The sequence below is a fragment of the Wasmannia auropunctata genome, unplaced genomic scaffold, assembly GCF_000956235.1.
Source record: "Wasmannia auropunctata unplaced genomic scaffold, wasmannia.A_1.0 LD334204.1, whole genome shotgun sequence".
NCBI classification, from domain to species: domain Eukaryota; kingdom Metazoa; phylum Arthropoda; class Insecta; order Hymenoptera; family Formicidae; genus Wasmannia; species Wasmannia auropunctata.
Genome location: NW_012028686.1, coordinates 1,765,908 through 1,778,711, shown reverse-complemented (window position 1 = coordinate 1,778,711; position 12,804 = coordinate 1,765,908). Strand labels below are relative to the sequence as shown.

Here is a 12,804-nt window from a genome sequence, read left to right as displayed (position 1 = left end):
GTTCATTTTTCTTAAATATTTTTTAAACATATGTTTATTTTAATTTTAAGACATTACAATGTCATATTTTTATTAATTTGCGCATTACTTACCGCGCCAAATTTCTATTACCTTTGTTTGTTTTTAATTATTAGATTGGATTTATTTATTGGAAGTTCCAATTTACTTGATTTATAATTATTTATGTGTTTTGTTAGTGTCTTTCTGATTTGAAAAGGATTTCACAGCAGATCTTATATAAAAATTTGGACATTCATTTTAAAAATGTCAAGCTATAGTCACGTTGGGACAGTGCACTGACCTTGTGCTTCTCTATCCCAAGCAAGGTCAGTGAAGCAAAAGCAATCGAACGTGACTACAAGCTGCATCCGTCGAGAGCACTTCGCTCACAGTAACCATCACCCGCGGCGCCACTTCTCAGGAATATGGGGGGGTTTTCTTGCCTCCGGCTTCCATACAATATTGCCAAAGATATTCACGAAATATTATTAGCACACCGGATGCTGGACCCGTAGCGAGCGGGTCCACATGAATCATTCATGAAGCACAGTAGCAGTGGCACTTTCGTGACAAGAGGAACAATGGCGCAGTCATGAGCGTCGATCATGGAAGCGTATCGTATGAAGGAAAAGCCGATTTTTCTCGCTTCCAGCGGTCGTAGAAACCGGTAGGAAGGAAATTATCCATGACTAAAGAGATACCTCATACGACCGGTCTCGACAGGCATCATATCGCAGTATCCCGAGAGAAATAAATACAAAAAGAGAGAGACAGACTTCGACTTCTTTTCGTCTCCTTCGTTCCTTGTGAGAGGACGAAAGCCTGCGTCATTTTATTAACACTATTAGCTTCGATGTTAACTGCACGTGAACCGTTTGCACTCGCGGCGAACGAAACTACAAATGGACCGAAATACTTGAGGCTACCACCACGCGCGCATAAAAAAAAGTTCCATCAATTAACATATATTTCACAGTACAATTCGTCTTTATACTGGTCAAACTTGATTGAATTGAATATTTAGACATCAAAATTAAGTCGATATTTATAAAAATAGCAGTATATATAATTATATATACATTAAATTGCACTTATTCAATGTTATAAATATTTCTAATTTCTTATTTTTGTTAATTGCGATGGATGTGCAAGTGAACTTAACGAATTTTCTGTGCGATTACTCTTTAGAAGAACTGTACTTAAGGGAGCAATGGGCTCCACTGCACCGCGAGAACCCGGGAGCACCCGGGCCGCGGTCGTCCTCACAAAGGATTGACAACAGCAAACAGTTTAGTGTCCCGTACGTTTATTGTATCTCGACTACCGTACGTTTAACTTCCATCGTTTCGGGAACGCGTTAGGGGGTGCGGGAGGCCGGAGGTAGCAGGACAGAGGAGAACCGACGAAAAAAAGTAGGTACGCCGCGCGGGAGGACCAGGACAGATCTGTTACTCCGTTAGACTTCGTCGGCCTGACATTTGAATGCTTCGTCGATTCCACGGCGTCGAGAGAAGAACGGGGTAAACCCCGAAGGAAGGAGAGCTCACCAGCGCGCGGTTGTCGTCTTTATATTGCCTTCTTTTCGTCGTATCTTATGGGTTTTTGTCAAACTTCGGTGCATTCCTTCACGAGTTTTACCGGCGCGGCGGGACTGCGGGTAAATGTGTTCCTTCCTCCCCGCACAATTACTGTCGCGTTACACTCGTAAATCACGTCTGAGACATATACGATATGCAAATTTTTATATTTTTTATCGAGCAACCGTGACACACAAAACTTGATTGTAATTTAAATGGAAAGTTTAATTGCTCTTTAGTAGCTATATTTGAAAGAAAAAAAAAATAAAAAGTATAGTTTAAATAATTGAAACAAAATTTGCAAATATGAATATATGCAAAGATCAGTTAAACTTTATACGTAACTGATAAAGATATGCGTGTGTGTGCGTGTATGTGTAAAGCGTACAATTCGGATAGTTCCGTTCTCGCTAGGGGAGATGATAGGTGAAATGATAGCACGATCGAGCGTTTCCCTCGATTTACCCCCGGTCTCTCGTAATTACCGCGATATCTCGTGCGACGATGAGGCGCGCTCGGTGCACCACGGCGAATGCAACTTAGAATGCTCGACGGGAACGGCGGGTGCGCGAGAGAGAAGGAGCGAGAGAAATTCCTGCAAGAGCGGAGAATCCAGCGGCGATATGGCGCGGCAGCTCTCAAAAATCCGCTGGAATCTCGGAGAAAAGGCGTGCGCGCCTGAGGAGCTCCCGCCGCAATTGGTCATTCGGCGATTTCTGCCGGCATTCATGCGTCCGTTTCCTCGCGGTATTTATTGGAAAGATTTTCTCTCCCCCCGGTCGGGTCTACGCTCTCGCGGAGAGTCGAAGAGCCGGGCCATCGCGGAAGATCTGGTACTCGCACGAGCGAGCGAGCGAGCGAGCCGAGATCTCGTGCGCGCTCCTCTCCGTCCTCCTGTCCTCTGCCCCGCTGCAAATGCACTCGCCTCCCTCGCGGGCCCTACGCGCGCGCCTATCTTCTTCTCTCATTGAATATTCTCCACTTTATTTACGGATGCCCGTCGAGATTTATCGTCGTTCGCGCTGCTCTTTTCGCTTTAACCTGCTTCGTCCTGCTTTAACGTCGTCTGTCCTTGCCTTTCCCGCGCTCGTGCTACATCCCGCGCGTCTAATGTTATTTCCTTCCCTTCCTCTGGCCCTTCTCCTTTTTCTTCTTCGTCTACGTTACCCCACTGGATACATCTTTTACAATATCACGCGGTACGAAAAATGATGCACACGTGTAAGGAAGTATGGCATTTAAGCTACTATAAGGGGAAGGTATCATAAATAAGAATATCCTATATTAACATTGTGTTAAAAGAACACGTGATATTTTTTTTCTATTAGCGACCCTCCAATGTTTTTAAAATAACGTAGTTGTACAAGGTATAACATTTCTATTAACTAAAAATATCTTTATAAATTCACCAGCTTGTTTTCATATTTTTTAAATTTAATTTATTTTGCGAGACATGTCATCATATATGTGATACAGAAGTAACGAAAGTGGAAAATTGCGATAAATGTGTTAAGGACAAATTGTATAAGTAATAAGTAAGAAAGGCGAAAACGTATATAAACGAAGATCGATACTAGGTACTGCTAGAGTAAGATCTACTGCGCATGAATCGGTGCATGAATCGCCTCAATAGATCGTCTCACGGCTAAACAAATCACCCCGTTGAGAACGATCGATAGCATCTACGTGCGTCGATCGAGCACAACGGCGACGGTAATTCCTATCAATGGCGGTCCCGACGCATCGCCGCAAATTGCTTGCATAATCCGACCGATCGATTAATCACTGCGAGATTTACGAGGGATTTATTAACCCTGATGTGCAAAAATGCAGCGTTGCTTTCGTACACTCTTACATATTCCAATAATAAATACATATTAGGTGTAGATTGTGCGTTAATACGGCATTATGAAAAATGTTATGAGATTTTTTAATTTTAGGATGATTTATTTTTGAAAGAGATACATAAAAAAATATTTAAATTACAAAATGGAATATTTGATTATTTTGTTAATGAAAAATTTAATTATAAAATCGGCAAAATATTCGCAATTTCAATTATAATTAATTTTTCTGGAATTCCCGTCGGAGGATTACCATGCTTGATGACGCAGATCACGTGCAGCAAAAAACAAGTCTAAAAAAGAAAGAAGTCGTTTAATTTCGCATCTTGCAATACGTTTCATTGCCGAATGATGATCCGTCTTAACAATTTGATAACTGTTCATATTTAATATAACACATATTTTTATCAATAATATCTCTAATTAGATATTATTACTGTTGGCATATCGGCCTTTCAAGATTCCTCACTTACCGCACATTGAAATTCTGCACAGTAAACTTAAAAACTACGCGGTGCGTATTACAAGAACATTATATACGCGCGACCGTGTGATCCACGAGCGACGTTACATAATTGACGATCAAGTATATTACGATCGTTTCGACGGGAACGACATGTATATGTCCGCGGCAAGTGGAACGTTCGTTGGCGACATTCCACGCTTACGATGTAGCAATATCGAAAGAACGTCGAACGTTGATGCACACCGCGTTTATTTATGCATACGTGCAGGCGACGCTGATGCAACGCGGGTATAATCACCACGAGACAGGCGGCGTAATCTCTTTTTACCCATGAACGGGACCCTGGTACGTCGCCTCGATTCTCCATTAAAGGGTTCGGGTATGCTGGACATTATTAGCATTATGGGAGGTTCATAAAACTGGAAAGTGCATGTTGATCATCGCATCTTGCGCGAATACCCTCATCCCCTGCGCTCTTTCTCGATACTCACGTTGCACTTGTTCGTCGAAGCCAATATTTGAGAGACTCGATGTTCACATATCATTGCCGCGGTGTTACGCGTCGTAAATAAACAGTGAACCTAATGCAATTTGTATGTTCACATTTTAATGTACTTATATTAAATTGCATTTCTCTCTTTCGATTAAACAAAATGTCAATATATTAATTTGAAATTATAAGTCGCATAAGCGATCGTGTATTTGACTTATTACTTCTATTATTACGAGTATTTTATGACGTTACTTGTGTTATTACCTTCATGTTTTTATGGAACCAATTCGATACGAGTGTGCTCAAGACGACTACACGTCTTAAGGAAGGGACGAAAACTCGCGGAAAAAAATGTTCCTCAGGTTCAGGAAATGAAATGATCCGCTATGCGGTTGCATTTTATTATCGGCTGAGTTATTCCTTCATCTGGAATGACGAGGACGCGGGAGAAGAAGAGAATATTGCGAAGAGCATCTGAAGAAGGGCGAGAGGGGTTGAAAAAGAAGAAGACGACCATTCGCAATTAAACACGGCGTAAGTCCCGCTCTGAGGATAATGCCCCGGAATGCTGATAATTGGCTGAACCGGGCGACCCGAGACGAAGGGCCCACAGGTGCAGCTGGCGGCACGGCATCGCGAGATCATCGGCTCGCGTTCCCTCGTGTCTAATTGATTCGAAGTGATTTATATTATCCGCCGTTCCTCTGCACCTCCGACATTCCCCGGGCACCGAAGCGACCATCAAAATACTCAAATGGATTGTCGTTCGACAACGGGGAGTATTATTGCAAGACACGAAATTGAATAGAGCCTTTGTCTGTATAGGACTGTAACCAATTGTACTATTATATTTACGTAAAAATTTTTCATTTAATATAAATTGAAGTGACATGAAGTTATGGTCTAGTTCAAATATTAAAATTATTATATATAAAGATAAAATGTGGTTACATAGATTGCTCAGTAAAAATGGTTATAATAGTAAAAAAATATATTTTTGAGATCGTGTTTGTCGTGTTTTTGAAAATGAAATCATTATTATTAGAATTAAGAGAGAGCTCTATTTCTCTTTTCTCTCTTTCCTTCTTTCTCGTGCAAAAATAATTTTATTAATGTGATTCAGAAATATAAATTAGCTATCTAAAATATTAACGCGCGGTAATTTAATATAGTAGATTAAATAATTTTCGTAATGTGTTAAAGATTTCAACTATCAGTCATGATTTTGAAAACTTCCGCAATACTTTTTCCTCGACAATCGTTCAGGTTCAGAACCGATTTTTAACGGCGCCTGGAGGTCCGGAGCGGAGGAGGCTGCGAAAAAAGGAGCAGTTTACGGGACTCTCTCGTAAACGATCCAGCCGCGTGAGCTCGAAAGAGTTCGATGCTTCCGTCATGTTAAAGGGCCGATGCGTCGGTTCGAGCGAAGGTTGGAGTCGGAACGAGATAGAGCGCGGGCGATCGATCTCCGCCCGTACGAACGAAGAAACGGCGAATGCAGCAGCCACGGCCGGGAGTCGAGAGAGCGGAGGCCTAGCCGGGGCCTCTCTCCCGCTCTCTCGACGCTCCGATATCAGATCGCTCGTATAAAACTATCGTATCGTTTAAATACGCACTGAAAGGTGAGGCGATGCATCAGAAGATACGCGGGCGATGGCAGGCAGCCTCCTCTCTTTCCTTGGCCTGCGTCCTCCTGTTCCGTCCGCGCTGTCGATCCGCGCTGAAGATACCCGCCTGGAATCCATGGGAACCACAGAGAACCAGGCTTAACGCGTATAACCCCTCCCTGGCGTCACCAGCGGGTCCCTCCACCCCGGGCCCCCATTGCGCCTCACCTCCGTGTTTCCCTCTGGCTTTCTACCCTCGATACATATACGTTCATTCTTCCTTTTCGTTCAAGCTTCTCTTCTTATTTCGTCGTTCTATGTTTAGACAATTTTGGATTAAAAAGTGTATGGTTTAGAAATTTAGAGATTCTAACAGATATGTGAAAAATTCTCATTATATTAACGTGAATCCATGAGATATACGATAAAAGTGAGAGAAGAAAATATAAAATAGCAAAAAAGAATAGCAATATATATTGTTATTCTCTGGCGGCACAACGACTGATATTATCGACATCACCGTTTATATTGAGATAATTGACAGAAGATCGCGCATCAAGTTTCTGAAAAGGACGAGATGCGATCGCGGAGCGATTCTGCATTGCCGATGCATCGCTGCTCGATATTCACGATGGCTACCGATTCTGCAGACTCTTCCCCTTTTCGCTGGAATCCGTAATTGGGTGGGCATTCCACGTTATGAGTTAATTCCGGCGTGTCGATGTCGACGGAGATCATATCGACGCGGAGATCCACGAGACGATCTTGGTTTTCTCGACCGGCATTTCGCAACAAGATAAAATGAATGGCAATATCGTCGGTTTAACGAGGAAACGGATTCCTTTTCGGACTTTACTTTAGCCTTACATTATATATGTCAATATGATACGAATGGAAAATTATTTCGTCTTTTAGGTCTTAATGATCTGCAGTATAATATTGTTATATAGAGACATCGCGAATAATCATACGGAATCTGAATGATACAATATATTATTATGCTTCGGATATAATTAATGAACTAATTTATATATTCGCTCGTTCAATTATAAAGATGAAATGAATTAAACTTCAAACGCGTATTAAGATGCATGCATATTAATATAACATATATTAATGTATAAATAATACACTATATATACAATATATACAATTAATTAAATATCTATACATTTTTACAAATATGTATGTTGGGACTCCTAAAATATATATATATAACACAAGAAAATTATTATTAATATTTAAAATAATTTGTAAGTTTTCTTAGTTTATTTATTAGTTCTCTGAGAATTAAAGAAACTTAAAATGCTTTTGGAAAGAATGCGGAAATAGAAAGGTAGTATGCATCCTGGTTTTGCAAAAACCGGATGTTCACGAAGACTAGAGACAATGGTCGGCTGGGGCGGTGGCGATCTTCCGTTTTGAAAAGGGGGTGAAATTCCGCGTCGTGTGCATTGTCCGCTTAATGATTGAGTGGAGACATGACAAGTGAAACCGAATACACACATACACGAGAAATTGCACCGGGCGTGAGTCTCCGCGGGTACCTATTGCAGCCAGACAAGCGTGAGCCCGAATTGTGGGACCCACCGATGGGCGTCTGCTCCCAAGACCTTCGACGTTGACGATACCCCTTTCATACTGGCGAGCTGATCTTTTCGTATGGCCCATTGGCGATCGGCGCCACCCACATCTCACGGAACTACCAGATAGAATTTGCAATTCGATATCTTTGGACGAGGGTTGTCTACGGATTCAAGGTGAAATGATTGAAAGAAGCTTAGAATGTTTGTCTTGTATAGAACGCCCTAGAACCGCCAATTTTAATTTTGGAAATAGATTTTTTTTAACGTATTTGAAATAGATCTTTTTCTTAAGAAAGATAAAGAAATTATTAATTATTCGATTATTGCACTTTTTTATCGCGCAATATTAAATATAGTAAAAAATTAAACATTGGTTGAAAAATTATATAATGTAACAATTTTAATATTATAATTAAATTATATTACATAATATAATTATATTATAATTAAATTATATTATATAATATAATTATATTATAATTAAATTATATAATATAATATAATTATATTATAATTAAATAATCCTGACTCTAGCTAGGTCAGTGACTTTTTAAATTGTCTGCATAATCATTTGAAATCTGGTGAAATCTCAACGTCACACTGAAATATGTTTGCAAATGTACGCGAGTGGCGATTTCTCATATCAAGAAAAAAAAAATTGAAGAAGCGTTAATCGCGTACCATTACATCGATTAATTGACACGTATCCGACTTCCTATACACGTTAATTGCTATACAAGTAATTACTGCATGCGCACTGTATCTAATGTCAAATTATACTTTCTATCGTGCGTCCATTCTATCCCGGATAATGATGCAGGAGAGTCTAGCAACCGTATGAATAGGCGGTTTTCGATCCACATAGCTCATTCGCAATTGAATACTGTCGTAATTACGGATCTGCCTTTGAAAATTAACTGGCCTAGATTATTCAGCCAACGATCTCTGGAAGACGTGTTTATTGAGAGATTATTTAAAAGTTTCTAGAACCGAAGTCTAATAGAAAATACGCTAAAAGTACTAATTTAGATAATTATTATTGCATCAGTCTATCATCTACTTATACATTAGTTTCTACTTTAACTTATTCTACTTATACATGTCATACATATATATATTAATTAGATAAATAATAACTACATATATATTAAAAATATTATTGTAAATATAATATGTATATATATATTTTTATTAATATCGCTGCTATTGATAGAAAAATGACAAATTAAAAAATTAGCATTTTTGCGATAATAAAAGGAAATTGACATTAAAAATTTTCAAAAACAAATTTTATTAATTTTTTGTGTTACGTTTTCATCAACACGGCGATATATAGTATATAAAAAATTTAAGTATATATTATTGTATAAAGGAGCGATAAATTTTATCAGAAGATTCTTAGGAAAATTTTTCTATCAAGTTAAGTACTCTTAGGTAGATGTTTCGCGTTTCGAATAACGATATCATTAATTAATGTATTCTAAGGGCCCAACGCGCACATATGTAAGAAGGTTCTAAATTGTCTTATTCGCCGGCTGACGCGTAATCCGATTTGTTTCTCGGGCGATCTGATTGCGCGCGACCTTCTTCAACTTTCCTCGCCTAACCCTTGCCGACGTTATCTCCCGGCATCCTCCTTCGTTTGAGACTCCATGCGACCGGGAAGATTCTTGCTGATTTTTTTATTACCACTCGCTTACCGCGTACATATGCGCGCCGGGCGCGCCTCTTCTTGTTTCGCGATCGGTGATTTACGTTGCGGACCACGCTACCACGGTAATAGTCCATTAATTGATCTCGGATTCCCCTCCATGTGTGCCCACAGATACGCGGGAGACGGGTTTCGTGAACGCCATCACCGCCGCTGGAGTTACTTATGCGGTTACCAGAGCCTGCACTATGGGTGACCTCGTGGAATGCTCCTGCGATAAGATGACGTCGAAGGGTAAAAGCTTACTCTTTTAGTCTCTCTTTGTGATTTAATATCCGCATATCGATTTCCCATTAATTTCTCATCGGAATTTACAGTAATTTATGGCCTTTTAAAAGTCCATTAATACATTAAAATTATTAATACCTTTTTACATAAATTAAAAGATACATACTTTTATATCTCTATTTTGAGAAAGATTGTAGCGTAACACTACTTTCGCAAGTTCTTAAAAACTGTATAAATTGAGATTATTTTTTTACGCGTCAAAAATTATAGATTATTATTACACCGTCTTTCTCGCGATTGCATTTTGAAAATAGGAAAAAAAATGTGACGACTTCCATAGGTAACCGTCTGGCTAAATTTGCGCGTACGATCGAAGCCAAGAAAAGTTTGCCGACGGAAGGAGACTGGGAATGGGGAGGATGCGGCGATAATGTAAACTTTGGTTTTAAAAAATCACGGGAATTCATGGACGCACCGTATCGCAAAAGAAGTGACATTAAAACGTTGGTAAAGCTTCACAATAACGACGCTGGTCGTCTGGTAAGTCATTTTTATTTTTATTCTCTGTTTATTTATAATTTTTGATACTCGTGCGTTTCTATCCAATTGATTGTCATTTCATGTTTGATAACTGAAACCAATTTTGCACACAATTATGCACAATACAACGGAAAAGCCATGCTTTTTTGCTTTATGAGACAGTCTCCGAAAAATTTTGCAAAACAATATTAATTTAAACTAGACCGCGTAAGTGAATAATACAAAATTTAAGAGCATCTTCACAACTGGATCTTGGTGCCTAATAAATTCTATGAATGTTTAAATCCATTATTCAGCCATTTAAACTGCGCACCGAATCAATATCGGACTTGCAACGCAATCATTAGCTGAAGTTGAAATAACGAAATCACAATTAATCTTCAATTCTCAATTCGATGCTTATAAGAATCTTAAAATACTGCGAAGAACTTATGGAAATCCAAATTAGTATATTCCAATTCTATTGTTCTTGATTTCATTTTCAAGATTCTGACGAACAAAATATTATTTAAACAAAATTGGAGGATATATATCATAGAGTAGGATATTATAGAGTAGGATTTATACCGATTTATGACGAGGATTCATATAGTTTGATACTTTTTTTAATTATTAAATATTTCATTTTGGGCTCGATTTCTGTATGCTAGATATCGTTGTTAGAATTTGAAAGGACAGACTCTTTTAAAAAGATAAAATGGATGTATATGTTACCACCCGACGCGATATGTGCATTCGCTCCTCAGGCCGTACGTAACTTCATGAGGACCGAATGCAAGTGTCACGGGCTTTCCGGCTCCTGCACGGTGCGCACTTGTTGGCGTAAGATGCCGCCGTTTCGGGAAGTCGGCAACCGTCTGAAGGAGTCCTTCGACGGCGCGGCCAAAGTCATCCCCAGTAACGACGGCCACAGTTTCATTACCGAGGGTCCCACGATCAAGCCGCCCGGTAGATTCGACCTGATCTACAGCGAAGACTCGCCGGATTTTTGTAAGCCGAACCGGAAAACCGGCTCCCTGGGGACGACGGGTCGTCAGTGTAACGCGACTAGTCCTGGGGTCGAGGGCTGTGAGCTCCTCTGTTGCGGTAGAGGCTACGACACCAGAATCGTCAAGGAGAAGGTCAATTGTCAGTGTAGGTTCCGGTGGTGTTGCGAGGTCACGTGCAATATGTGTCTCATCAAGAAGACCATCAACAGTTGCCGCTAGTGTCGACGTAAGTGAAAGAAAAAACTTGTACCGATATATTGAAAGTGTCGAGAATCGAGTTGGTGCGATAGCTTGTTCTGCTTGGTGTTAGCGGATTAGAGAAGACAATGTTGAGAGGAATGATTTATATTCTTTGCGCAAATTGATGTGTGCCATAACGATAGACCAGGTTATAATTGAAGAGTTTTATAGGGTTTTGAGAGTTTTAAAAAGTTTCGCGCAGAGATTTACAGAGTGTTGAAGTACGTTTTTATTTAACAATGGGAGGAATATTACGCAATCGAGTCTTTTTCTCATCTGTTTTTTTACTAGTATAATTGCCGAAAAGCGTTAATTAGCTTGTATTAGTGTGCAGTGTATTATGAGGTTGTTCAATGTCGATGTTTAGTGCGATTGAAACTTTTCGATTTCTATCGTTGCCGTCACTATCGGCGGTTGATCTAATCGGTTTTTTTTCTCCTCTCGATACGATCGTGATAATGCCCCTATTACGTAATAGCGTTTGTAATATATCAATTTTTAGAATATGATTTGATCGTGAATATTTATTGACGAATATTCAGACAATATGTGATTTACAATTTATCGCGATCACACAGGCCTGGATTAAATCTAGATGAGCGAGAAGGACGTGTAGGATTTCCAAGAAGGTTTATCGTGCGCGACGTGTAAACGCGAGAAGCGGGATTGAGGACGTCAGTAGTGCATGCGCGAGCTAAGTCAGACGCGAGTCGCGAATGCAGTTAGACGCGATTTCTCGCATTTCGCGAAATAATGCCTATCTTTGACTGTACCTATAAATTGCTGATGGCTATAAAATTGGCCATTTTGGACACGTACGTTTGTATTTGACGTAGAGCATGGTAATTATCAATGTTGGCAGATTTATAGATTGTAGTCAACGGTTTTTACTGTTGCAATTAGAGTCGATTCTAGATTTTCGTCGCCTTTTGTTATGTGCGATATGAGACTGTTACTTTCTCCAAGCTGGCAATAGAATAATACGAATAATAATTTACGCTAATATTATATAAAAACGTTTTTTCTTAACAAAATATTGTCTTAATTATCTTAACAATAAGTATTGTTAAGAAAAATGTAATAATATTAAACTGTTTTTTTATGCAATTTCGAATATCTTTTGATAAAAACACATCGCTCTGATGAAAGTCTGTGTGTGTGTATATGTGTTTGTGTATGTGTGGTGGACTTTCTACTATGTAGAATCGACTTCACATGTAGTTGTTATTATCATCGCCAACGCTGCGCGAGGCGATCATGTTTCGGGCTTTCCACGTATCTCCAGTGCTCGTAATATGTATTAAGATATACATAAGATACTGTAATGTACGTAATGCATATCCGTCAAAGTATCGTAACGCGCTGGTATTCGCACAGCGATGCCCGGTGAATCGCTTTCCTGCTTAAATCGCTGCGACTTTCAGCGAAGTCCCAAGTGATAAATTCGAATTTAGTGGCATTGGAAATATTTCAATGATACTGAATCGAATTTTTATTATAATACAAATTTTTTAAATATTGAT

The 12,804-nt window shown here is 39.4% G+C and overlaps 1 protein-coding gene across 1 annotated transcript in view; it reads left to right on the top strand.

Annotated features, from left to right (window-relative positions):
* The window catches only part of LOC105459222 (protein Wnt-6-like), a 36,428-nt gene extending 24,091 nt beyond the window's left edge, over positions 1–12,337 (top strand). Inside the window, exons 3-5 of the mRNA XM_011705079.1 lie at positions 9,399–9,518; positions 9,853–10,052; positions 10,799–12,337. Of these exons, the coding sequence (XP_011703381.1) occupies positions 9,399–9,518; positions 9,853–10,052; positions 10,799–11,260 (782 nt within the window). The 3' untranslated portion in view covers positions 11,261–12,337. The remainder of the gene's footprint in view (positions 1–9,398; positions 9,519–9,852; positions 10,053–10,798) is intronic.
* The last annotated feature ends 467 nt before the right edge of the window (positions 12,338–12,804 follow it).